General features: G+C 35.4%; 5 protein-coding genes and 1 non-coding gene across 14 annotated transcripts in view; 4 read left to right on the plus strand and 2 right to left on the minus strand.

The window, feature by feature from the left end:
* The first annotated feature begins 6 nt into the window (after window positions 1-6).
* On the plus strand, window positions 7-2,888 carry LOC109852100. The gene is made up of 6 exons (XM_020422938.1): window positions 7-156; window positions 232-324; window positions 405-738; window positions 800-987; window positions 1,055-2,034; window positions 2,115-2,888. The coding sequence occupies exons 1-6, from the start codon at window positions 104-106 to the stop codon at window positions 2,402-2,404; spliced, it is 1,938 nt and encodes a 645-aa protein (XP_020278527.1). The 5' UTR covers window positions 7-103; the 3' UTR covers window positions 2,405-2,888.
* On the minus strand, window positions 2,888-12,173 carry LOC109852103 (transmembrane protein 135-like). 2 transcript variants are annotated; one of them, XM_020422943.1, is made up of 10 exons: window positions 11,847-12,173; window positions 6,433-7,013; window positions 5,348-5,478; window positions 4,791-4,917; window positions 4,413-4,567; window positions 4,086-4,341; window positions 3,842-4,009; window positions 3,562-3,702; window positions 3,304-3,470; window positions 2,888-3,186 (listed from the first exon to the last, which is right to left on the minus strand). In XM_020422943.1, exons 2-10 carry the CDS (start codon window positions 6,577-6,579, stop codon window positions 3,072-3,074), a joined length of 1,407 nt encoding a protein of 468 aa, XP_020278532.1. In that variant the 5' UTR covers window positions 6,580-7,013; window positions 11,847-12,173; the 3' UTR covers window positions 2,888-3,071. The 2 variants fall into 2 exon arrangements, with proteins under 2 accessions (XP_020278532.1, XP_020278533.1); XM_020422944.1 differs by lacking the exons at window positions 6,433-7,013; window positions 11,847-12,173 and adding an exon at window positions 5,992-6,375.
* LOC109852107 (pyrroline-5-carboxylate reductase 2-like) lies at window positions 8,715-14,373 on the plus strand. 5 transcript variants are annotated; one of them, XM_020422950.1, is made up of 8 exons: window positions 8,715-8,862; window positions 9,215-9,417; window positions 10,470-10,607; window positions 10,776-10,846; window positions 12,258-12,434; window positions 12,561-12,773; window positions 12,989-13,154; window positions 13,249-14,373. In XM_020422950.1, exons 2-8 carry the CDS (start codon window positions 9,333-9,335, stop codon window positions 13,368-13,370), a joined length of 972 nt encoding a protein of 323 aa, XP_020278539.1. In that variant the 5' UTR covers window positions 8,715-8,862; window positions 9,215-9,332; the 3' UTR covers window positions 13,371-14,373. The 5 variants fall into 5 exon arrangements, with proteins under 5 accessions (XP_020278539.1, XP_020278544.1, XP_020278540.1 ...); XM_020422955.1 differs by lacking the exons at window positions 8,715-8,862; window positions 9,215-9,417 and adding an exon at window positions 9,862-10,015; XM_020422951.1 differs by lacking the exons at window positions 8,715-8,862; window positions 9,215-9,417 and adding an exon at window positions 10,079-10,209.
* A 1,488-nt stretch (window positions 14,374-15,861) lies between these two features.
* LOC109852109 (von Hippel-Lindau disease tumor suppressor) overlaps window positions 15,862-26,653 on the plus strand; it is a 52,270-nt gene continuing 41,478 nt past the window's right edge. Inside the window, exon 1 of the mRNA XM_020422957.1 lies at window positions 15,862-17,010. The gene's annotated coding sequence lies outside the window, so the exon portion shown is untranslated. The remainder of the gene's footprint in view (window positions 17,011-26,653) is intronic.
* Trnay-gua lies at window positions 17,820-17,912 on the plus strand. The gene is made up of 2 exons: window positions 17,820-17,856; window positions 17,877-17,912. It is a non-coding gene; the product is annotated as a tRNA-Tyr (tRNA).
* LOC109852106 (retinol dehydrogenase 11-like) lies at window positions 21,447-25,241 on the minus strand. 4 transcript variants are annotated; one of them, XR_002249968.1, is made up of 8 exons: window positions 24,560-25,233; window positions 23,702-23,783; window positions 23,227-23,531; window positions 23,002-23,121; window positions 22,570-22,786; window positions 22,248-22,488; window positions 21,912-22,151; window positions 21,447-21,744 (listed from the first exon to the last, which is right to left on the minus strand). XR_002249968.1 is itself a non-coding variant. In XM_020422948.1 (8 exons), exons 2-7 carry the CDS (start codon window positions 24,675-24,677, stop codon window positions 22,287-22,289), a joined length of 1,044 nt encoding a protein of 347 aa, XP_020278537.1. In that variant the 5' UTR covers window positions 24,678-24,844; window positions 25,228-25,241; the 3' UTR covers window positions 21,447-22,151; window positions 22,248-22,286. The 4 variants fall into 4 exon arrangements, 3 of the variants coding, with proteins under 3 accessions (XP_020278537.1, XP_020278535.1, XP_020278538.1); XM_020422948.1 differs by having other exon boundaries at window positions 21,447-22,151; window positions 24,560-24,844; window positions 25,228-25,241; XM_020422946.1 differs by having other exon boundaries at window positions 21,447-22,151; window positions 24,560-24,798; window positions 24,897-25,233.

Below are 26,653 nucleotides of genomic sequence, written 5' to 3' on the forward strand. Positions count from 1 at the left end.
TACAATCATCAAGGCTATCAAGAGTGGACAATAAATGTAAACATATACATCATTCAAAAAACCAAGTAGAGCACGTGTAGAAGCACGTGATAACCTCATAAGCATGGCACTACGCATGAGATCAAAAGATTTGAGACAAGTGCCATGGTTGTCTCCGTGAGTATCGCTTCGAGTTGAACAAATCGCGACGAAAAATAATGCCAAATAATCGATTTAACTTTTGATTTTAAGGGAGGAATGGCACAATGTGTACAAGCAAATTTACTCCAACAACTCGGTTGAACAAACGAAAGCGTACGAAACACTTCTGGCATGGAAAGCCAGGTATATAATGTGGAATATTATGTATTATTTTTAATTTTGTTTCTTATATGATTAATTCAAAGACCAACATTGTTTTTTAGAATGCCAAAATTACCGGTAGGCGTGGAATGCACCTTGTTGATCTTGCAAGTGTGCCTTCGCGATCGCGAATGGTCGCCCAAGATTGACAATGGCGAGTTGCCGATGTACTCTGAAAATGACTTAAGCCTGATATACTCAACCACCATAATGAGATTTTTTAATCACATAACGAATATAGAATACATAAAGCACACGTCCCTGTTAAAGGTCGCCAAGCTAGTAAAACTCCCAACTTGGATAATTAATATAAGGCATCAAGCTGCTCATGGACATGAATTGCCGTCTATTGCGGTGTTAAGGATAGCGATTAATATATTACTTCACTGGTTACATGTATGTTGATCTATTTTGAGTATAATGTGCACATGAGTCTTACAAGATGTCATGCTTACAGAATGAGTATTGGGCACCAGAGGCACGTGCTATGGAAGAACGTTGCATGACAAATTTTGATGTCTTAGAAGATGAAGAACATTTGAGAAAACGTACTTTTGCACGATTGATAGAACTGTGGATAACTGTTGGTTTGTATATCAAGGCTGGTCATGAATTAGTGTCGGACTTACCGGTAAAGGAAATACGGTACGTTCATTTATAAATTATTAATTCAACATAGTTTCATTATAATAATTATCTGGTATTATATCAGGGAAGAATTGGAGGAACTACGAATTTACATGTTGCATCAGTACAAGCACACCAAAACTTCAAACAATAATGAGGATGTGTGCGTAGTCATTGACAGAAAAACTATAAAAATTGGCAATCAGTACAGTTTAAAAAGTGCACGAGCTTTACTCTTAGCTAATATATCTGTACAGCTAACTGATGAAACATTATTTAATCTGCAGAAACAGATTTCAGTTATTTGTAACATGTTGTGCGAAATCAAAGCTTTTTTACTGAATTTTGATATCGTGGAAATTGTTGAACAGAAAACAAGAAATTCTATTATCGACTTAAAAAGGAAATTTTTATCACCTAAGGTACTTCAATTTTGGAAAAGTATTATTTTGTTATTGCATAGAGTTCGAGCGTTAGAGACGCTGATGCTCAAGCTGCTCGATATTGTGAACCAAGAAGAAGAGAGCAAAGAAAGAAGAAATTTCGCCGCTTTATGGTTAAGTTCTATTGTCTACAGTTTTGTTCAGTTGAATATTGCTCACAATATTTCTCATACGTTGGAGTTCAAATCAGACGTGGAACTATCTATAATGAATATAAACGAACGTCTCAGAAAGCTTGTACATTCCAAACATGCCTACCTGAGGCATGTCTTGTGGTTAGATATAACGAGCACTGTACCACGCTTTCTCGTTGATATCGATTTTTTATCGAATCTTTTATTACATGTTAACGAATTCTCCGCGAGATTGATAGAACCAATTCTGATGTTGGTTGCGACGAGGATAGACAAGAAAACGAGAGGACAATTATTAAATTTGGTAAAAATTTATACATTTCAAAAATACAAGGATGAAAGCAACGATGTTTGCGACAAGATATTCACCATCGAAGATCTTTCTGAAACTTCAATAGAAAGTGAAGCGCGCATAAACAAGGAACAACCAAAACAGATTGTTTTGGCAGATCAAATAATCCGCAATTCTCAGTGGAAACTAGCACTTGGTAATTTTGAACACTTTTTAAAAAACTGATAATTTTGAAAAAAGTAATATAAATAGAGAAAATATCTTCTGACTTTTCAGATACGTATCAATGGAATAAATGTCCTATCGGGTTACTGCCATGGCAGGATTCACTGAAAAGTTTAGAGCCATTTGACCTGAAACCGACGAAACATCCTGTTTCAGTTCTAGAATCGCAAATAGTTCCTGGCATTATAAATCCTAAAAAATTAAAAATAGAAAGCAGTATTAAGCAGGACAATATATTACGAAATAAAAAGAGGAAAATATCTTGCAAGAATATAGCCATAGGTAATATAATGAATAGCGCGCTAGAATTTGCTAAGAATACAAATAATATAAATGTATAGATATTATATTATCGTTTATCACAAAGAGTAAATAATCTACAAAAAAAAAACAAATTATATATTTATTTGTAATAAACTTGAAGACAAACATTTATATGTGCCGTTTACATTGAGAGCAGTAAAGCTTGCGCTGCATATAAATTCAAACTTTTTTTTCTGATAATATATTATAGAAATAAGATATATATATATCTCTCTCTCTTTCTCTCTTGTTGTGCATTATGTATTTACATAATGTACTTCTCGTCATTAATATACAACCATATTCACATATCATTAAATAACATTTGTCTATTTTCTTTTTTCTCTATCACATCACTTAAAAATATATTAAGTTATTTGAAAATTATTTATATATAAAAGTATTAAGTTTTTTTTAATATCACAACATCCAAGCACCATTGCTTCAACTTAAAAAAAACTATTTAAATTTGTGTGCATATTTTATACATGTACATATACATATAAATTATACACACATACGTATATATAATGTTTAAAACTCTTAGTTTATATTTTTTAAATATTAGTTAATGTGTATCAAAAACACGTATATATAGTACATCTCTGCTTGCAGTCTTTGGTTCTGCAGGATACGTTTTTGAAAATAAAACAAGATAAGGTACGTTCTGTCGTTGTGGAACACTTGTACTTTAGCACTTTTAGTTCAGAAAGAAAAAGTAAGTTTATCTGTGGTCTTTGTCTTCCTGAGCACTTCTTGCAAATGTTTGCTAGTTTCCAAGCCAAAGAAATCCAAAGGTTCCCGTCTCATTATTGCTATTCTAGAATCAATATGAGAAAAGAAATAGAATCAATATAAAAATTGAAGTATTCGATTTATTGTTTAGAATAGATTCTAAACAATAAAAATAAAAATAGACTTGTTTCTCAATACTCACCTTCCACCAGACATGTTGTAAAGAAATCTCCAGTAGGACGATCTTAAGTTTTGCGGTTCCATTATGGCTGCGTGGAAAAGAATAGATGTACTTAAACAATATAAGAAAATAACAAACCATTTTACTTCAGGTAATTTTTTCTTTTCTACTGCGTCATTCCACAATAGCTGAAACAAAGTAGCAAGTAATATAAAAAAACGAAATTATATAAATTTCTGTTACGTGTATGCATATATATGTACGAATGTGTAACAATACCTGTAATGCCTTCCACATAAAATACAAAGTTATAGTATTGTTGGGAAACGCCATAAACGCCGTACTCGCGATAAGTCCAGCGGGAATAGCGTAAGTGTGCGAATCTTTGTTGAAAGTTCTCCTCAGCAAGCACGACGCTAACTGCACATGAACAAAGCAAAAGACGATAAAATCCATTACTCGGCAAATGATATTACCGAATCTCATAACATTTATTATAACATTTATTCGATACCACTTTTATATACAAAAAATATATTCAAACAAAAAAATGACATACCCTATAAAGACCGGTGAATCCTCCAACAAATACAGCTAGATTTAAGTTTTGTTTTCGAAAGACGATGGACTTTAATAATTTTGGCTTCTGAAGCAATCTTTTAAATTGTAAGATTGAGTTAAGTGCTAATTGTCCGCAAACACCGTAACCGAAGAGTTTTGCGCTATCCTTTTGCGTAAAAACAGCACGAAGTAAAATCTACTGTTATATACTTCAAGAATAGATCGTTGCGTATTTTGCTTACCATCAAGACGTAATGTATACAGCTGTAAGGATGTGGACACGAGGCGTGCTTACTTTGTGCTTTTATAATGTTAATGATGTATTTGTACGTCTCAAACGATGTCCGAACAATATTAGTTCTGGGTTTTCGTGAATTATTCCGTAAACTTTTTCCACTTTCTGGTATTCTGTCAACAGTTTCGTTATCCGATGTTGTTTCAGGACGCGAGTTTCTGTTTATGAGGTATTCCGATTCTTCGTGTTTGCCAGCAATTATCCTGGATGGTTTACACATTAAACACAACACGCAAGAATATTTTACATATAAATATCCAAGTGTGTCAAATACCTAAGTATTTTGTATATTTGATCCTGTTTATTAACTTTTGATCGGAAGAAGTACAGTAATACAGCTACGCTTACAGCGAAGATATATACCTCTCCTTTCGGAATGGGCGAGAAATATCCTCGCCACACGCCCATTCTAAACAACGTTTCCGTTGCCTGTTAAAAATAAAAACGAGCAATAGAATTATTTATTTCTAATTTATGTATATTTATTCGCATATTATTTGGCCGCGCTCAACAAAATGCGCAACAGTTGTGCAACGATTCTTCAACTGTTGGAAATTTCTGCTGAAGCGGATGATAAAGCATTAAAATCATAAATTGTCGTGAACAAGCGTTTGCATTCTATTAAACGCGGCCGCTGCAACGTTCTACTTACAATGTTCGACACATAGAGACACAACAATGTTCGTCTAGAGGTTCTCTCTATCAGAATAGCAGTAAAGCTAGATAAGAAGGCTGGTAAAAAAGATATAGTTGGGAGATAAAAACATCCGAAAATCCGTCTAAAAAACACAATTATTATACATTTTTTATACAGATGTTAACAAATAAAGACGTGAATATAAGTAGTGGGATATGTAAGAGAATTTCTATCATTTTTAAAACTATTTCATTTACTTTAATATCTCGTAGATGATACGGTATTTTTAATAAAAATTGTTTTCTGACACTAATTATTTTCCATTTACCACTTCTCGTTGCTTTTTAAGCAAAAGATGAACACATTGTCTGAAAAAATGTTCTCTGTTCTTGAACCGAATGAGGTCAATGACTTTGTTCTCGCACTTCTCAAACTTTGCGAGATTATACATAAATATGTAATGATGTTATGCGGACAAGTGCGAGATCGGCGAAAATTCAAAATTGATTTTTTGGGGGGGAAATAAATTTAAGCTGAAGAAAAATTGATTTCTCTAGTTTATATGATTTTACCTTAATAGACAAATAAACATTGCGTAAGAAAAACCGCTCCATGAGAGAAATGCTGTAGATTGGAGAATGCCTAACGCAGTTTTTATGATATCTTCCTTTGATGGTATTTTTTTTCTCATTAAAAAAGCAATCTGCAAGTAGTACGAATAAGAGTTAGTAAATCTGAGGAAATTACGTTAAAAGTACATTCTGTATCAAATGTTTTAAGACGAGACCAACAGTCATCTCATTTATTTGCTTATCATTGTATAACTAACTTTGTGAAACTTACAACTTGTGTTGTTGTAAAATGTTCTTGTAAGTTTTAAAATTATTGCGTTTAATCTGAATTACAAACAAGTTTTTTGTATTTTGATACCAAAAGTTGCATAAACATGTATGTATATTATTTTAATGATGAAAATACAACTCTATGTGTAAAAACAGTAACGCTTTTATCTGTGCTAATATATACTCAACAATACATTAATGTAATTTCAATTATAAATTTAAGTAAAACACACGTTTAAATATAAAACCAAAACGGAAGATCTTTTTCAAGATCTTGGATCTATACATTTCCTTAAATTATTTCAAATGATTACAAAACGAATGCAGAAAACAAAGGTCGAATATAATAAAAATGCGTGCGCGTGTCACTTAACATTAATCGTATTCCAGCTGTGTTTCACGTTCCTACTGGTATGTACACGTTATCACTCGTATATTGTGTATCAGGCTGAGATTCCTTCGCGCGTTTAAATACCCGCAGGGTACGAGTGCACTCAAAGATAGAGGTTTTTGGCACGAATGTCCAGTGCAACTGCACTCTGCACGCGTACGTTCCCCCCGAGAACGTCAGCTGCAGGGCTCGGTGCGAGCGCACTGGCATTATTACAAACTGAAGGGCATGTGTCCTCAAAAAGAAAGACACAACGTTCTGTTTTTCTCTCAATATTATGAAATCATTCCGGCAAAACGATCGGTACGAATTAAACGAACGGGGAGAAAATTATTCGTTCAATCTTTTCTCTCTCTGCCGAGAGAGAGAGATGAAACACAGAAAAAATAATATACGTATCTACTAACGTATTTCAAATACATACTATGTAAACAGTCGTGTATATTCGGAGAGATTCTTGCAACGAGTGTAAACCGAGACCCGTGTTCGAACTGATGCACGAAGTTGTCCACGGGTGAACATAGTCCATGCAGCTCGTGTCGATCGCAAACTTGCTGAGTTGCGCGGGCATCGTCACTGCAAGCGACCAGTACAACAATAAATAATTGCACGTGATGTAACGATGCGTGTCAGCACCGATCTCGGCTTTTCGCGTATATATCCGTCTTGCGTTACTACACAGATTCGGCGGGTTATCAGATATTATCACACACACGAATGTTCAAGAACAAATCGCATGTTTCTATTGAATCGCCGTGTTAACATATGACAACATCAAAGCTCAAATTCGTTTGTCCCGGTTTCACAGATGTTAGAGGAGTCAGTGGCGCAACGCGTCTAACGACTGACAGCGACTGAGCGGAGAAGAGGAAACAGCACCATCACGAGCGTACGAGCGGAGACTCAACCTCGAACCTTGTGGCGAACAAAACGCGCCGGCGCAGCTTACGCAAGTTTATCCGAACGTGAATGATGTATGTGTGTGTATATTGATCCCACGTAGACCTGCAATTTAAAATAGCGAACTGTACTAAATTTCTTTTTGGATTATTAAACAAACAAACTTGTATATATTTTCTTTTTTATATTAAAATAAGTCTTCGATTTTTTTTTATTATTTATGAAATTCAGATAAACGCGCTAAAATCATTTAAAAAAATCGAACAAAAAATGAAACAAAAATCCACAGGTGTTCATTAGATGTCGCATACGAGCGTTTAATGAGGTTTTTGTTTGTTGTGAAATAAGGAAGTAGAATATTTTAATTGTAAATGTTAATTTGTTTCTGATATCGCGCGCAATCGAAGATGAGTAAACAAAAAATTGAATTTTTTAAATCAAAGTCGTGACCTCATTATGATCAAAGTTCTTTTAAAAAATTTTTTTTTAATATTAATTGTAATTAATATGTATGTTCTTTTTATGAAGTTTAACTTTGAAGATGCTGTCTCATCCTCGATGGCGATATATTTCCGATTTTGAAAAAACTGATTCGAGCGAGAAATTTTCAAGCAACAACGATATCATCGATGTAAATAACTATACTTTGACAAGTTGTTACAAAAAATCAGCTAGCGTTTTTGTTTCTTTAAGAATAAAACTTGAATATCAATAATGCAATGTAATGCGATGTAATACTGCTGTTACCTTGCCTCGTTTCGAATATTTATCAATCGCTTTACGTAAAATACACTGCAAACAATTAAAACGATTAGATACTACACTACTGCTCTTGGCAGTATAAAATATAATTTGTAAGTAGTATGTTTTGTTGTTATACAACATCGTGTGCGCGCAATCTATAGATAAGATAAATTATATACATAATAGAGTATTTTATCAATACGCAAATGATTATTGTAACATACGTATTACAGTTACACGTGCGTCAGTACTTCAAATTAAATCAAATTTTAAAGATTTGAAATTTTTTTAAAATCTTTTATATTTTTGTTTAAATCCTAAAGCGGCGGACTCCCTTTTATTCTTTTCCAATTCTTTTACTGATAACAGTCGAGAACGGAATAGATGCGTAGATTTCACAATATTCGAGCGCGAGATGGCCTATCTTACTTCACTTTTATCGATAAATTTGTTTATCTCTAAAATTCTATAATACGTGTAACATAAGCTACACACTGAACGTGTATTTGGATGAAAATTTATCGATAAAAGTAAAGTGGAGATACGAATCCGTTCATCTGATTTCGTAGAAGCTGTAGCTTTCAGCACAAGAACTATATATTCATCGATATTAATTGAATTGTTTATTCTCCGATACTGCAATTCTCCTGCATCTCGCGTCTATAAACTCGAAGAGACTATCGAAGAAGATTAATGAAAAGAAAACTAATACTCCGTCATCAAACAAAACACAACTGTTTATACAAATTTGAATATACGTGGCAAAAGTTTTATCTAAAATTTATAATATACCGTACGATATAAAAAAAATACTTAAGTATAGACTAATTATCACAATATTTCATCTTACACACATGTAAAATTGTTTCGAAAAATTTCGCCGTATTAGTCACGCTTGCTAATTACGCCATTATCTTGATAGGGAGAAGGAGAAATCTGTTTGTACGAAGATCGATCGAATGGACAAGATAAGTAGTTTTCCATAAGAGATATGAAATTTGTTAAGATATATATAAGACGTCCGAAATTTATCTTCACGAAGTGGAAAAATTATTTGACAGAGAGACACATCGCCGCACGTGCACTAATTTGCGATCAATTTGACGAGTCAACGTTTGATCGCGACTGGTCAATCTATCATCGACAGCATCACATCCCGTCGCACATGTGTGTCTCGGGTTTATATTTTGTTCGATTTATAAGCACAGACGTAAGTATTTCAGTTTCATGTTTTCCAACGCTAGTTTTCCGTTAGTTTTATACCAAGTACCGTATTAAGTGCTTCAAAGGCGGTCATTAGAGAGATTCGACTGAGAACTTCAGTCGCTTTCACAGTAGGCGTGCGGAAAATTTAAATTCCGTTACGCGTACACATGTTCAACAAAATAATTTATTAAAGAGTTTTAACGTAGTAAAAAACTATCGTAAAACGTTTACACACAAAAACCTGCATACAAATTGCACGAGAATATTTTGCGCATACGTTATTCATTTAAATTACACACACGTGTTATTTATATGTCACTGTATACTTGTGTTACATGTCAGATATTTCTTTTCAGAATCTGTATATTTGTTGACATTACAACAAGAAATCAAGATTGGAAGTAATACATCATCTTTTATTTATGCACTAACTTGTGCAATTTTATTCATTTATTCATTGAAAAAGTCAAATTTATGATAATGACTGTTAGTTTGAGAACAATGGGACTTGTAAAATCAAATCGCCGCGTTCGGCGAAGTTTGAACGTGCGCAAATACGGTAAGTAATAACGACCTTTGTTAATGTCAACTGTAAATTTATGAGTAAAGTTTTTCGACCGCACAATATTTTTTATCGTCACACACGATGGGTTTTGCTGACGCTTGAAGTAAAGAAAAAAATTGTACGACAATGACGATCTAAAAAAAAAAAAAAAAAAATAAATAAATATTACATAATATTGTCGAACAATTGAATGAGAGAATACAAAAATAAATGAGAAACAAGAGACGTCGATTGAATTTAAATTTGCTAAAATGTAACGTAAATTTTTACGTTACGTTATGATTTCGAAAATGTTTCTTTTTTCTATTTATTTTATTTTGATTTTGTTTGGCTGACAATAGAGACAAGACCGCAAACAGTCATAGTGTTATATCTGCTCAGAGAAATATATACATATGAGATGTCGCTGCAAAAGAAGCTGATTCCATGCTTGTGATTACGCCAGAACGGACGAGAATTACATACGCGTTTCGTTCCGACCTAGTACCGCAAATCAATCACGAACGCGTGACAAAAACGAATTTACAGAAGAAGAAGACGACGACGACGACGACGATGCGGTTGATTGCGCGTTTCTGAAGTATTATATGACGTACGTTGTGTGAAAGGCTGCTGTTATCTCGCATGAGAGATTACATCCATAAAAATACACGGAAACATTCAAACGCGTTCGCAAGAAACAAGACGAGATGTCGCACGAGAGAAACAGAACGGACCGCAAGATGTGAATGTTGTCGAGATCGAGTTCGAACGCGCAAAAATTTCTGAGTTTGCCGTCTTATCGGCGTTCGTATCTCCATTTTGTAAAGCTGTAAATACGTCACTGCAACTAGATTATTGTAGTGGCGAGAAATAGAGTTGACTTCGGGCAAAGTCGTTTATACGACGGAATAAAGTGACAGCATCCGAGTGTGTGTTCTTTTATAAGATCGTTTCGCGCGTGATTGCATTCTCGTCTCAAAGTTCTTCTATTATCGCTGCTTGTTTTTACTACTTATGTTGCAAAACGACCTCAATAATAGTTTTCGATTCTTTATGCCTGTTAGTGAGCAATCATCTTCTAGCGGACGGCGAGGTGAAGAAAGAAAAGGTACCGTTCAACATCGACACAAACATGTTGAAAATTGGCTTTCTCGGTGGTGGAAAAATGGCCCAGGCGCTCGCCCAAGGCTTCATACGTGCGGGTGAGTGGTTTTTTTTCACGCTCATGTTTTATTCATTTTTTTAAACTAGTACTTTAAGGTCAACCGGTTGATCTATATTAACCAATAAAATGTAATGATTGTTTACGTTGAATAACAAAAACTCAATGTCTTTGACATTTTGTTACATATTTAGTGTTTTGTTCTCAGGTTTGAGCAAGGGCGAGAAGATATTAGCTAGTTGTTTACCAACTGACATTGGAAGTATTCAAGCGTTTAAGGTGAGAGATGACAGTATGAGTAACGAACAAAGGTCGATCAGCGTTTCTTTTATTCGTCATATATTATTCGATAAGAAAAATCTAAAGGCGATAAAGCACGCGCTGCACATATCGTTCGATGTCTTGCAAAATTTTTAAATCGACAAACTTTAAGTTAATCCACATCGACTTTAACGTAATGGATAGAAAATGTTTGAAATATTTTAATTAGATTAAAAAATTTTAGTTATTGAAATTTGACGCGAGTATAGAACTCCAGTAATTTCGAGCGCCGATTTTTCGTAGAATTTTCCTCTCTTTCCGTTAGCAACCGGTAGGAAGAAACGAAATATATGCGTTTCTCTTTCTCTTAGATTCTTAGAGCGAAGACAGACGCACATTCTGGGATAGTTGCCCAGTCACTCAAGAATAGCGAGAAATCTGTATGTCCATAAAGGAGAAGTCGAAATTGTGATGCTTGAAATCACCGGAGCCCTACTGTGAATAGCGCGCGAGAATTACAAAAAAAATATTTGTATATAGAAGTCGTTAAAGTAGTTTTATTTCTTGTTTTTCAAGTTTCTTGTGTTTAGTGATATTTAGCACGATAAGAAAATCGTAATCCGCGAGAGTGACACTTCACGCAAATGAATGTTATCGATGATCGTAAATTTTTCAAACGATTCATGTTTTACGCGTGATTGGTATGCCTAATTAAGTTTCTCGTTAAGTTGCTCGAATTATTTTTAAACGCATTAACGAGTAAATTGCTTGTGCGTACATAATTCTAAAATATGTTCCAACTAACGTATCGCACGAGAATTGCAAATTATAACATTTGTTTTCTTTACAAGCGAGCCAATTAGAAGTCGAAACGTCACAAGAAAAAAATCGAAAATGACTTGTTTTTGTGAGGAAATAACTCACTGACGTTCGAGGAGCGATTGATATCTCAAAACAGAAAGCAACATATTATAATATTATAATATATAAATCGCAGAAAAAAAAAACAAACGCTTACTCATTATTACACGTAGTGTTTAGCGTGACATCTCGCCCCCAGAGTTAGTCATTTTCGAACATCGATGACTTCATTGTTGTTCAAACAGTTTTTGAACTGTCGCTACCGACGCGTTGTTTTGGATCAATCTTATCAATCGTCTAACGTACGCACGGTCTGCATCTCACAAGCCGGTTGTAAAAGCAATTTTTCTTCTGCCTGTCCTTGTCGTGAAAAAAAAAAAAGAGTATCGTGATAGCACATGCAGGATCGATACCGTTACTGTTAAAATAAAATTCACATATTTAATCGCGATACGTATATATATATATTTAACGGAAACGATAACGATATCTGCAGCTTTTAAAGAGATATGATACTTTCGTTATCACGCCAAAAAATCGCATACTACTATCTACTTTATATTTCTAGGAAATGGAATCAAATACCGTTTTTGCCAATATTCCCGTCGTCGATCACAGTGATGTGCTGATTCTGTCGGTGAAGCCGCAAGTTGTGCCAAAAATTCTGCCGGAAGTGAGGACACGTATCAATAAAAAATTACTCATTTCCATCGCAATGGGCATCTCCTTGGAGTCAATAGAAACGGTAACGCTATCTGCATATCATTCAACGCAAGAATGTGTTAAAATCACAATTAAGTGCGTAAATTGTTTACGACAAAGAAGAAAAAAAAGAAGAAAACACACCGTCTTAAGTAACAATATTTTCCAGGCGCTGCCGGAGGGAACACCTGTAATCAGAGTGATGCCGAACACGCCCGCACTGGTACGTTGCGGTGCCACGGTGTTCGCGCGTGGAAAGTACGCAACTGACAAAGAAGCTGAGATCACGGAAAAATTGTTCTCTTCCGTTGGCATTTGCGAGGAAATTTCGGAAAATCTTATTGATCCCGTCACAGCCTTGGCTGGCTCCGGTCCTGCTTACGTGAGTGAAGATTGCTAATACGTTATACACTATCTTGAATAGCGTTTCCTTACAAATAAGAAGAAACAAGTTATTAAACAGTAATTTTTTATAATATAAACAGAAGATGTTGTTGAATTAAACAAAAAATTAAATAAAAACTTCTGCTTTTTCGAAGTTTTATTTAAGTTGATGATTTAAAGATTTAAAACGAGAGTGATATTTGTTTCTTTCAGGTGTACATGATAATCGAGGCACTGGCCGATGGTGGAGTCAAAATGGGACTAGCTAGACCGATCGCGTATAAACTCGCTGCACAAACTGTCTTAGGCGCGGGTACTATGGTTCGTGAAACAAACATTCATCCAGGTCAACTTAAGGATGACGTATCATCGCCTGCAGGTCGGAATTTACACATGTATACGACTTTTTTCTCGATACACAGACATGGTTTTTTTTTTTCATACGTTTTTCTTTTTTTTGTTTTGTTTTACAGGATCCACTATAACTGCTATTCATCATTTAGAAAAACATGGACTAAGATCGGCTCTAATTGGCGCTGTAGAAGCAGCAACGCTTCGATGCAGAGAAGTCAGTTCGAAAATAAAAGCAAGTTAGAATTTTGACAAACGTTGACGACTTTTAGCAAAAAAGATAGTGCAGAATAGTGAGATTTACATCATAAAACGTAAATCATAGAATTTTACATTTTATAATGCTATCAACATCAAACAGTATCACGTTGACTGTTACAGAAAAGTTGTCAATAGACTGAGAAGAAAATCTATGTTTTGTAATAGTTGAATCTATATCAAACTTTTAAGTAGTTGTTAATTGTACAAATTTTTCGAAAATTCTGACAAAATAATTCCACGTTGTTGTTTTTATTGTAAAAACTACAAAAAGACGGAAATTTTCGGCTAAGAAATCAATTTCGACAAAACAATTTTATATAATAATTTGAAATCATCTCACGCAAGAAATTGTGTTGCTCTATTTTAAAAAACCCAGATTTATTAAAATTAGGACATAAAACACAAATTTATAAATCGGCTTCCACGGCGGTGGTCAACGTGTTAAATGCTACAAAATTGTATAAAAGTGCTGTAACTGTCTCTCTAAAATCTCTAGTGTGAATAGAAACTATGTATATTTTACGCATCAGACAAAATTTTAGTACTCGATTTGAATCAACTTGGAAAAATATATCGCAACTACAGATAATAAATCTGGCAGATAACAACTATTATTTGTAACTAGGTTGTCAAAAATATCTGGTTATAAATAATAAATGATGTGTGATCGTATATATAGTTATATAAGATGGAGATGATCTCATATATCATAATTATACAGATACAGAATTTGTTATATTTTTTTTTTTCTCGGAAATTTGTTATAGATTTTTTTCTCGGAAGCACTCTCAATGCGAAACACGTAAAACTGAAAGATATCTACATGTAGATCTGATATTAAATCTTATGATAACGAATTTAAACGTATAATCAATGTTTTCTATCTTTTGATCCAAACAATTTAGTTTCGTAACTAAATAATAATATTACATAATCACATTAAATATGTACATATAAAATATCACATGCCATTTTATTCTTGTAAAATTTTATCAACATATCTCTATTTAAATAAATTGGAAAATAGGAACGCTGATTTAAAACAAAAATGTAACTAAAAATTATATTAGTACGACTTGTACAAGTTATTTATATGTTTTTAGTTAAATTTAACAAAATCACAAACATGTCAACATATCTGCGAATTCTGATTTATATAAAAATATTAACAAAGCAAATATTACTGTGTAAGTAAATTTGAATCAAAATATAACTTGTACTAATTATTTGTACCAAATTTTATCTTACGAATAAATGAATGTTTCTCGCATGTTGTTTTTTTTTCGTTTCAGCTGGTGTCTGATGGTAATTTCTTTTCCTTAGTTTGTGCACGCTTGAATTCAAGATTGAATTCCATCTTGAATATTTCTCTGTAGTCTTCTTCATTAAATCAGTTTCAGATGCTGTCTTTTTCTGTTTGATCAAGCTCTTTTGTTCACAAGCTTCTCACTATTTGATGAGAAATATATTTTGTGGTTTTATCTGATGATTGTAAATCTTCGATTTGGTGCAATAAACAGTTGATAAAAACACAAATGAATAAAATGACGTGACTTTATAACAAAACTTTGAATTATTGACATTATCACATTATGTATAGAAATAATTAATAATCTCTATTGTAACAGGAGAAATGTGTGCGACGGAAATGTCTGTTGTTTCAGTAAACTTTACATCAGAATCTGAAATAACATCTCTCTATTTTGAATTTGCATATGAGTTATGCTAATCATCTGACATTACAGTAACCGATATTCAAAAATTTTATATTTTATCTTAATATATAAAAGTTTTGTTTTATTAATTGACATTAAAAACATCTGAAGACGAACTTGAGAGAGACAAAAAGAGAGAGTTTTTAATACATAAAGGTCAGATTATACAAATACTGATTACGAACAATAGTTTTTAAATCACTCAAATACTAAACGCAAAAAAACGTAAGATAAATGTTTATTTATGTTAAATACTTCTAAGAAATATTAATGGCCATTTTAGTTCTGCTTTTTGCATTCGATGACTCTTGTGGCACATCGAGAGTTTAGAAAACTGAACACACAACTCGCGAGTAACGTCTTCGGGACGAAGGGCAAGTTGTCGCATTTTTCCTTTCACGTGATTTTAATTTAGTAACATTTTTAAATACAGTCACGTGGTATTTTTCTACTCTTCTCTTTTTCTTTTATTTTTTGATTTTGATTTTCACGCGTTATTTTTGACACCTCTCTCTAACGTGTATTATATGGTTTTTAAGACGTACGTATATACTACCTGTCATCGCGTTGACAGGTTGTGTTCACCGACAACACGTTAAATAAAAATAACAATAACGTGCGCGTAGCGCGCGCCTGTGTTGTGCTAGTTTTTGATAAAAAACCAAATATTTGTTAACTTACGTTATTTCGCGATAAGATAATGAAGTAACGCACACTTGCAGATCGTTGAAAGATCGCGAGAAAAACGACCTGACGAGTGTGATTTGATATTTCGAGAATCGCAATTTGTTCTTCAGGTTAATGACGTCGACGAGAGTTCGAGAATCGCAATTTCACCTCGATCGATTCCGCTGCGCGCGTCGATATTGCAATTCTCGACTACGCGTATCTTCGATACGCACGGATTGGCGGGCAGTCACAGTTAGCGCGCGACGCGGAACGGAGCTGCATACGAATTGTTTCGCATTTCTCGCGATTATTATTATCGGCTCGCAGTGCAATTATTCCGCGATTGTGTCGCAAAGTATCTTCGGAGTGTTCGAGGCGATGCGCAAAAAAGAATTTCGCGCACTAGCCGCCAATCGGCAATTTCACGGTGTGAAATTGTATCGCGGCCCGTTTGCGCTCCCGCGAAACAAAATGGCCGACGCGCAACGCGAGAAAAATTTTGTTCGAAATTTCGGCCGCAATTCGACCATCGAGTCTCGAAAACAAGTTCACGGTGAGTGTTCCGCCACAATCGTTTATCAATTTTGCGATCTTTCGATGTCAATAATGAGATTCACGTAAGAGCGAAAGGTTCGGAATCAACAAAAAAAAGTTCAACCGAACTTTTCTCATATTGTTACTTTCGAAGAGTCATCGTTGATAAATTGAGAACGAATTCGCATGCGCAACGAGTTGTCGCGAGCATCTCTGCGAAAATATCGAATTGTTCAGTGTGTCGCGAACAACACCGCCATTTTGTGTATATGCGGTGATATGCGCTTTCGTGTGAAGTTGCTTATTTCGTGAAATCGAATTTCGCATAGACTATCAAATTTTATATCGCGAGATGTTTTCACACTTTGAACTTGCGCGTTCGGACTTGCGTGTGACTTCGAGATTCCGGCGCTCTCCGCTAGATGTCGCCGCGAGTACCTTTCACGAACTACGAGACTTGCGCCGCGGCTACGTGATTTTGTCGCGGTCCGCCGCCATCTTGCTGCAATCGGAAGTTTATTGTGCGATTACACATCCGCGGAGTTTTTCATGTGATATGCGTGAACGAGACAGTGCGACGAGTAACACGCAAATGTTCGACGAGGGAAACGCAAGTTGACACTGCCGATTCCAGAGGATTGTTCTGTCTTCGGCGACGAGTGATACGACGGGAACACGACGGTTGACATTGAGCGAACGTCTTCGGTGAGTCAATTTTTTTGTATGTCACTGGCTCGATTATATTAACAAACGCAATAATTTATCGTCTCGCGACAAGTTTCTCGACAACGCTGCGAAACAATTCGCAATTTCGAGGCGATTCGCGGTGACACGATCGTCACGTGATGTTTGCATGGTTTGCATTCGCAAATGCGATCGACTGAACGTTTTGTTATTTATTACCTAACTTTACCTGCGATACCGCGTCTACTATGCATGTGTGTGTGTGTGTATATATGTGTACGTGTTACGTGCTGTGACATGATCTCACGTGTATCTCGCAAAATAAATCTAATATACAAATTAATATATAAACAAATTCATGTACAAACAAATTTCTCTCGTTTAAAAAATGTATCAATAGATTATATTTCTCCGAGCGAAATATATAAATTCGCGTTGTATTTGCAAGTTTTTTTTATCTTCGCGAAGACTTTGAACAAATTGTGCAATCCGCACTCGGAGCGGAACTGATATTTACGTCGGTGCGCGCGTTGACTAGTGGACCATCCGCGTGTGTGTGTGATAAAACAAAAAAAGATACGCACGTTTGATACAACACGTGTTTTTTTTTCAAACACGTCGTGTCCGATTACTTTGCGAGAATAACTCGGTAACAAATCGATACGTGGATACATGTGTGTCCGATGATATGTCACATTCTCAGATTGCTTTACATAATACACATACGTGTGCGCACGCACATGCGTAAAAAAAAAAAAACGTAGGAATCGTAGGTGGATTTGAAACAAGCACGATTCTTTCCAAGGTTAAATCACGCATCATTCGCGAAGCCTTCGATAGCTCAGTTGGTAGAGCGGTGGACTGTAGTAGATGGCTTTGATACGGACATCCATAGGTCGCTGGTTCGAATCCGGCTCGAAGGATTTTTTTTTTCTCACTCGCGATTCAGTCACACATCCGTTTTTTTTTTTTTTTTTTTTTTTATTTTGTTTACCAGCAAAACGTGCATTGTTGTGCTTGTTAGCGGTAACAAAATTATTAATTGAATAATTTATTTACAAATATTTGCACAAAAATTGCCGCAAAACTTGCGTTCTCTTCCTTGTATTTTTTTTTAAGTTTTATTTTACGTATATTATATTTATAAAAGTCGGTTTTATACGGTCTTATCCGGTTTAATTTAACTCAATCATAGATCTCTGTGGAATGTTTTTACACTATTTCGATATCTCGCTCAAAATAACTCAATTAAAGGTCCCAACTATTTCCAATTCTCCGGTACGTTACAAAAATACCCATAAAGTGTCCATATGAATCAATAGGAAGAGAATATATACGTGCGCTATATTACTAAAGCGCCCCGGTGGCGACAAATATCGCGCGGGAACGCGATCGGTATCGTAATCTGAACGAACGAGCTAAAAACGACACGGGGAAAGGGGAGAGGGAAGAGAGGAATGATAGCCGGGCTATGAATATTCGCGGGTAAACGGATTAAAGGCCGAAAAATATCCATATTATCGGACATATGGGCGGCCATAAGGCACGGGTGTCGCGCATATACGGGGGGAGGGCGAGAACGCGCGCGCGCGCTCGCGATACGTATCCGCGCGTCGTGTAATTTATAGCCGCGTCCTAATCGTCTTTTCCAGCCATAATTTATTACTACTCCATCCATATTTATTGGCGCTTCGGCCACTGCATTCTGCCGCGCATCAGATCGGTTATATTGTTGCCGCCGGTGTGGCCCGATACACACCGCAATAAATTATCCAGCGCGCGAAGGCGCGACGGCTGACGCGCACTGATAGATTGCGGCCGAGAGGAGAAGCGATTTATTTAAGCAGTGCGGTATTTTGTGCGGTTTGTTGCAATTTTCGATATATACATACACAAACACACACACACACACACACTCTCGCCGCCGTGATGTATAGCCGTTTTTCGCAATCTGGATGAGCCTTAAAAAGCGCGAGGAGGATCCTCTGTGAGGAGAAAAAACTCCGAAATAGAAGTTTAAATCGGGTTTTTTTTTTTTTTTTTTTAAGCTTCTTCTGAAAGCTATTTCGAAATGAATCCGCGATTATCCGCGCGCTGCTATGTATAGATCGCGAATAATCGATGAAATCGTTGAAAGTATTGCCTCGTTGATTAACGTCGTTATGCACATATTTTATACAAATGTGCGTTTTTTTATATATTCGATATGAAGAGTTTCATTGGTGCGAAAAATGAAACGGAATTAATTGCGATGACGCGAGATTAAATACTGTTTGACGTAACACGTTTCACCGACCGCTAAAAGTTTCGATGATATCAACATCTTGAATTTTAACGATCGTCCTATCTCTCTCTCGATCTGATTACACCGGAATATCGCTTTATTGACAGTGCATCGCAAATTAAACGTTGCGCTTTGTGTAGTGTACCAAAGCACCATGCGTGTGACACATGCATCCGCGATGATACGTACACACACACATGCGCGCGCGACAAGTGCGCGCGTAATCGCACACAGGAGCGATTTGGTTTATGCTGTTCATGATACGTCGGTGTCCCGCGTATATTATCATTACACGGATGACGGTTCCCGGTAGGTGATAATGCAGTGATCGACATCCGCTGATAATACGTAACAACATAATCCTTTTACGGACAAACTCCTCCCTTAAATATTTATGAAAATATACGCGTATGTTTTGCCGATTGACGCCCTATTAAATATCGTTTAGGTTTTTCTTACATACTTATTACCTAATTTATATATTTATATACGAATAATTTATTTCATAAGAAATAAAGATTTACGTTGATAAAAGTAGCTTAACGAATCTATTATCAACTGTAAAAAAATCATTACATCAGAGACACTCGAAGAACGCATCGTTTTATTTTTAGTCGCACGAACATACTTTGTTATTTTTTTTTTTTTTGAAATAAATCGATTTTCCCGGTCAGCGAACGAATTGAACTCGACACACGCCGATACGCGACAAATAATTCAGGAAGTTCGCGACCGACAAAAAAAAAAACAAATTCACGAGTGATACACGAACGATCGATTAAACTCGCAAACACGCGGGGATCCGTTTCTTCTTTGACGCGACGAAAATGATTGGATTTACGAGCACGCGCGACGAGAAAGAGCGCGGCGACCGCCGATCATTCGATCCATGCACGCACGAGATATTACGTTCCTGTTCAGTGGCGTGGCGCGTAATCGGCCGTTAAATTCGCCCGGTGTCGACGCGAACGACACACAAAACGATTCAATTAACGCGTTCGGTTTTCGGCCGGCGCGTCATCGTATACGGCAGCATCGATACATTCTCACGTACACGGTCGCGCTTTCCCCTTTCCCCGAACTCGTCCGCGTCTTCTCCAATTTTGGAGCTCTCGCAAAACTACATGTAGAGTGGACGCGACACACGCGCCCCGCGTTTGTTGTTATTCAAATGTGACGAAAAGCGCTGCGCGCGAAGTAATTCGATCGTGTCGCGACCGACAATTCCGGACTCGTTTGACGACGAACAGACGTGCATTTCAAAAGACCGTACTTTTATACAATAAACATAGAAGGATGTACAGTAAGAAATGAAAAAAATTTTCCGATTTCGTGACACTTAAAATAGAAAAACAAAATAGAAAAACAAAAACAACAAATACGTAAAACGTGGAGGAGACAAGAGCTATTACATTTCTACGCGTACTTTATTATCGCACGAGTATATTGTGTGCAGACAAAATTGTGTGTAAATATAAAATTTTATACACTGCAGAATTTTTTTGTGTAAAAAAATCGGATCGAAAATGGTAAAACTGTCCCGATAAAATCGACGATCATTTTACGAGTGTAGAGCTAGAAAAATAAAATGTTCTTTAAACATAAACGGGAACTTTGAAATTATGTTTCACGGATGCTTCGAAACCAAGTTAATACGTGATCTTTAGATGGCGAAGTCTCGAGTTTTGGTCGCATCTCGTCGTATCGTTGCGACGACCTGATCATCGCTGAAAGGTATCGTTTACACTCAAAGATCCGCGCAGTTTGGACTACGTCGGTTACATGAATTATTAACGACGGGTTTGCAATAGGAAGTTCCCACGGGATGGGAAAGAGACTGTGTATGGCCCGAAATTCCGTGGAGTTGTGTTATTAGTTCCCGTCGTTTGAAACGCACGGCTCTCTCATGTCGCGTCCAACCGATTATCCCCGAGCGTTAATATACACGGTGATACATAATTTTCGTGTCGAGTAATCGAGAGGTCGCAGGTACCTCAACGGAACTGTATACGTATAACGTGTGAAATTAACTTTTTAACGCAACGAAAGACAATACAAAAAGGACACACCGAGAAAACATTTCGATATTTTAACATAACCACTGCCGAAAGAGCAATAAATGAGATAATAATAATAATAATTTATTTTTTTTTAACACCTACAGTTATTACAATCTGTCGCATTCAAGGACATTCAGTAATTTTGTGACCTAATTACATGGTACAAGCCCAGAGGCTCGTCCTATCTTCAGAATTTCACAAGATTAAATCTTGCTGTAGTTTGCGTTTCAGTCTACGTGAGAAGTCCGATTTGTTCATCAAAGATGTTGCCAGGTAGTTCGGGTGATTTTGCAATCTCGATTTATGCTTCAGTATCGCTCTCCTGATCTCCTCGACTGAAGGTATGCCAAGGTCCTTGTGTAATGATTCATGTCACATAACAGGGCGCGTTAGCCATGGTAAGATCTTCGACTGGAAACGTTGTATTATTTCAATATTTGATTTGGATACAATGCCTCATATTTGTATGCCGTAGAGCCAGATTGGTTTGATTATACTCTTGTACAAGAGTATTTTATTGTCTAGAGACATCTGAGATTTACGTCCGATCATCCAGTACATTCTGCTAAAGAGAATACCTAATTGCTTTCGCTTATTGAAAATATGTTTCTTCCAAGTTAGACGCCTGTCGAAGCGCAGTCCCAGGTATCTGACATCTTCGCATTGGGATAACTGTGTGCCGTGTAAAATCACTGGTGGACACGTTTCTCTTTTAATAGTAAACGTTTATGTGAGGACTTAGTTTCGCTGGTCTTAATATGCCATTTATACATCCAATCTTCAATTTTATTTAAATTGTCTTGTAACATTCTTGATGCCTGAGATAATTTAAATTTATATATTTTTTCTTTTACAAAATATAATATAATATCAAATATAATATCAAAATCCAAATGTTTTACAGTCGAACTTACAAAATCTTCAACTGGATTTTAAAAATTCAAAATAATCGATTACATATAAGTTTGTATATCCTGTTCCTCCAAAGGATATCGGTCTTTCTCTTCTTCCGATTGAACGAGCGGGATTGCGTTCAAGAACGCAACAAAATCATTTTCTTGCGATAAATGCAAAAGACGACACGATAAGTCCCATAAATTTCTAGCATATTGATCATCTCTTGCTTTCCCGCGCATAGTGGCGATTTTGCATCTTCTACAAACAAAAAGATAAATTTATACATACATACTACATGCATATGCATGCGCAAGTCTCTTTGTACACGTATGTTCTTACGAGTAATAAAGTCCCGTCTCATTTCCCACGTTTTCATCCACCGAGCAATATATTGTCGTTTGCGCTCCTTCCTCCTTGTTCTGAAATAATAATCTCGCGAAGAAATTATACAAGACTGACGCGCCCGGCATTATCGTGCGACTGCTGCTTTTTGATAGTTCCGTTGCTATGATGCCAGGATGTAACGAATACACATTTATCCCGTGAATATCTGCCTCTAAAATGAAATAAAACAAAAAAAATAAAAAAAAACAAGAGTCGCTGTAAGACAAGCTATTTATAATCAATTACAAAAATTGTGCAAAATTATCAGAAAAAGTATAAAACAATAAATATAAAAATGGCGTAAAAATGAAACGTTTTGTTTGATGTTTTTATATATATATTGCAAATCATTTCGCGAAAAGTTTTTCTTTCTTTTCTAATTTGTACCTTTCAAACGACGTGCAAGTTCCTTGGTGAATAAAACACTCGCAAGTTTGCTCTGACTGTAAGCTTTCATCGCTCTGTAATTTCTGCCCGTATAGATGTCGTCGAAATTAATATCGAAAACTGTAACAGATCCACATTTTTCTATTATTCTTTTCTGCAGTTAACTTTCTTTAGTGACGCCGGACGCGGCATATAATACGTGTTTTACGTCAATGTTTTACTCACATCCGTGTATGATCGACGAAACGTTGACTATCCTGCAACCTGGCGAGGACGCGATCATTTTCGGCAGCAACAGGAGCGTCAGAAGAAAGTGGGCGAGATAATTGACCTGAAATGTCATTTCAAACCCGTTCTCCGTTTTCTCGTACGGAATCGTAGCTACGGCAGCATTGTTTATAAGTATGTGAATTGCCGCTTCGTTTAGTATCAAATTCTTGGCGCAATCTCTCACGCTCTGTAATTTCGAGAGATCCAGACAATAGATCGCGAGCTCTCCGACTTTATCTTGATACTTCTTGTTATTAATGCTGAAAATTGTTTTTATATTTTTTATTAATCGTGTCACTTTTGTAGACGCATGTAAACAAATCAACAGACTCGTTTTCTCTGAGAGAATTAAACTTGTAAATGAAATTGCAATTTTTTTAGTTGAGATTAACAAGCGGTATTTTAAGTGATTCTTATGCAACGTGCTTACTTTGAAGGTGGCCTGTTCTTTATATCTTGAATAGCATCGTTCGCTTTTTTCACATTTCTACAGGCCAGAATCACTCTGGCGCCTGTTACACAGTAAACAAAAAAATGGTAATTTTAACATTTTTTGCATGTCTCGGGAGGTCCACTATAAATTTTACGTTAAAATAACTCATTCGTTGTGAGTCACTTATTGACAAACTAGTAAAATCAAATACTTGACGCAATACTTTACATTTATACTTGTTATTTTGACTGTAAGCGTGATGTAAAAATAACATATAAAATAATTAAAAATAAGAAATGTTAATAAAACATTTTAGTTTGTACAATGTGGCCAAAGATTAAAAAAATGTTTTTAGTATGTTAAATTGACTTTGACACATCTAGATTGAAATCATTGTGTTAAAAGCACTTAAACAATATTCTATTTAACACAATGATTTCAATTAATCTAGAGATGTCTCGAAGTTAATTTAACATACTAAAAAAATTTTAAAAATCTTTGGCCACATTGTACAAACTAAAATCTTTTATTAACATTTCTTACGAGTGAATTACTCATTCGTTTCTTCGAACGAATGAGTTATTTTAACGTAAAATTTAGAGTGGACCTCCTGGGACATGCAAAAAATGTTAAACTTAACATTTCTTTTTTAATAAGAAAATTACAGAATAAAGTCATACGAGTCGCTTTTGCAAAATGTTATGCAGAAATATATAGTATATATATATATGTATATACATATATGTATATTTTCTTCATTTCTTTTTTATTATGTAAAAATAACAGATTTAACTTCAGTGCGTGCGCTGTAATTTCTTATATTGTTATTTTTCTCTTCTAGAATTAATTAATTACCTCTCGCGTATAAGTCTCTAGCAGTCTCCTTGCCGATACCGGTGTTCGCTCCAGTTATTATCACAGTTTTTCCATCGAGACGAGCTTTACTTGTACACACTTTACTGAAGAGCCGCATTTTATGCGATCACGATATTGTTGTATTTAATATGCACTTTAGTTCGATCGACACACTTTGTCTCGTCTTTACGACTGAAGAAAAACTAAGTTGACTTGACTTCTTACTCCAGAGCGTTCTTCTGTTTACGTAATAGCTTTCGATGTAAGACATGTACGTACACGACACTAACATTGAGAAAAAAAGTTAATATACCAAGGACAGCTTTATTTAACTTACTATTTGCGTGGATAGAAAGTTGTTAGACGGGAACCGGATTTGATTTAACTGAATGATGATTGTTGGCTAGTAAAAGGTTACCACACACACACACACACACACAAATATTCGTTAATCTAAAAAAACATCTGTTATTTTAACTCTTGAAATAAAAAAGCAAGTATTTCAAGTAACAATTGATTGCAAACTAAATATATGTTTAGTTGATATTATGTGGTATCTTTTTCTTAGTTTAGTACGAAAATTGCTTTTTTAGAAAAAAGCAATCTAATTAATCAAGATGCAACGAGCGTAAAGCAACTTTATATAAGCACGAAATAAAAAAGAGCACTGAAAATCACGGCGGTGCAACTGTTACTGAATGCATTTCTTGCCCTGACAAATTGTTGAACGAGAAAGTTCGAGACGTTCAAAGTCTGTATAATAAGGTTCGTGTAAAACCGGTTTCTTTAAATATTATTGTCTGTGGCACGTTCGTGTTCTTTTTCGTACTTTATTCTATCGCCTTCAAATTTTTATCTTTCGACTTGCTTTATATCTTTTAATAGAAATTAATTTGTTAGTATTCCGGCCAGTATTCCTAATCACTAACCAATTGCTACGCAATCTGGTTTTGATCGATTTCTGACCGATCAGTTTCTCGAGAGTACATATTTTCTGTTGTAAGGTTACTCGAAAACAGAATACTTTCGTGAAATAAAACATATCTCCTGTCTTAGAGTTAAAGAGATCTAAAGATCTACAATTCGTGACTTTTGTCAGCATTCAGAGACGTTTTTTCGAGTTATCGGGATTATTTTATCTTTTTCCTTCCTCTCGGATTTTTAATACATGAACGAAATGCTGTAATTCGCTTTCGCAAACATTGAACATCAGTTCTATATGCGTCTGAGAACGCATCACTAGAGAATTACTCGGACGTTCTCAGGCCTCTCTGTATATGAATACGTTGACTTACAACTTACTATTCGGGATTAACATATTATCCCTCGTCTCAAAGGGCTTTTCATGTCATTAGGTAAGGCGTATCTGTAATAACAATGATTGTTGTGCTTAAGAGCCCGGCCTCGGGCTGCGCCGTTCTGGTTCTCTCTCCGCTATTTCGCTTTTAGAACTGATGCATAATACATGGATAATTTAATTTAATATATCAAAACACACCAGGCAAACGCGTGATTCTGATGCACGTCTGATGCAAAATTATGTAACAACTCGTTGTGAAACAAAATTATGTAACAATTCAAACCTTGAGCAATCCTCGTCGATTAACATATAAAATACTGTAGTAATATCGCAGTCAGTTGCAGCTAACATAAAAAACAATTGTAAATAAGAGACAACAACGTGATTCGTATATTTCATTGTTCAGTCTTTTATTAGTTTCATTAATAATAGATATATTGAAAAAATGCATTCGCGAAAAAAAACTGAATTTGCACGTGAACAGTAAAATATTTTTAAACGTATTTTTCTGTTCCAAACGCAAGAAGATATTATACACAAAAATCTATTTTTTTACTAAGTAAAATTTTAAAATTGTTTTCCTCTATTTCGCGCGTGCGAAAAATTTTGTTTAACGGTACGTGAGAAACCACATGTTACTCGTTTACTTTGTCCCTCGGTTTGCTTTTTAAAAAAAAAAAAAAAAAAAAAAAAAGGAAAAAAAAGAAAAAAAAAAGTACAAACATATCACGCATGTCGGGAATTAGCGTAAGAATCAACTGTGTTTCCATTTTGTAAAGGTTCGTGTTATTAAA

Source organism: Pseudomyrmex gracilis, unplaced genomic scaffold, assembly GCF_002006095.1.
Source record: "Pseudomyrmex gracilis isolate BER0280 unplaced genomic scaffold, ASM200609v1 scaffold_24, whole genome shotgun sequence".
Taxonomy (NCBI): domain Eukaryota; kingdom Metazoa; phylum Arthropoda; class Insecta; order Hymenoptera; family Formicidae; genus Pseudomyrmex; species Pseudomyrmex gracilis.

Excerpts from the sequence above, each read along its gene's own strand:
- LOC109852100 (XM_020422938.1), top strand. The coding sequence starts at position 104 with ATGGCACTACGCATGAGATCAAAAGATTTGAGACAAGTGCCATGGTTG. Across the intron at positions 739-799 it reads TATTACTTCACTGGTTACAT|AATGAGTATTGGGCACCAGA; the intron begins GTATGTTGATCT and ends TCATGCTTACAG. Across the intron at positions 988-1,054 it reads TTACCGGTAAAGGAAATACG|GGAAGAATTGGAGGAACTAC; the intron begins GTACGTTCATTT and ends GTATTATATCAG.
- LOC109852103 (XM_020422943.1), bottom strand. The coding sequence starts at position 6,579 with ATGCCCGCGCAACTCAGCAAGTTTGCGATCGACACGAGCTGCATGGAC. Across the intron at positions 4,342-4,412 it reads CAAATATACAAAATACTTAG|GATAATTGCTGGCAAACACG; the intron begins GTATTTGACACA and ends TAAACCATCCAG. Across the intron at positions 3,703-3,841 it reads GATTCACCGGTCTTTATAGG|TTAGCGTCGTGCTTGCTGAG; the intron begins GTATGTCATTTT and ends GTTCATGTGCAG.
- LOC109852107 (XM_020422950.1), top strand. The coding sequence starts at position 9,333 with ATGATAATGACTGTTAGTTTGAGAACAATGGGACTTGTAAAATCAAAT. Across the intron at positions 12,774-12,988 it reads CTGGCTCCGGTCCTGCTTAC|GTGTACATGATAATCGAGGC; the intron begins GTGAGTGAAGAT and ends TGTTTCTTTCAG. Across the intron at positions 13,155-13,248 it reads TGACGTATCATCGCCTGCAG|GATCCACTATAACTGCTATT; the intron begins GTCGGAATTTAC and ends TTTGTTTTACAG.
- LOC109852106 (XM_020422948.1), bottom strand. The coding sequence starts at position 24,677 with ATGCGGCTCTTCAGTAAAGTGTGTACAAGTAAAGCTCGTCTCGATGGA. Across the intron at positions 23,784-24,559 it reads TAGAGACTTATACGCGAGAG|GCGCCAGAGTGATTCTGGCC; the intron begins GTAATTAATTAA and ends ACTGTGTAACAG. Across the intron at positions 23,532-23,701 it reads AAGAACAGGCCACCTTCAAA|CATTAATAACAAGAAGTATC; the intron begins GTAAGCACGTTG and ends AACAATTTTCAG.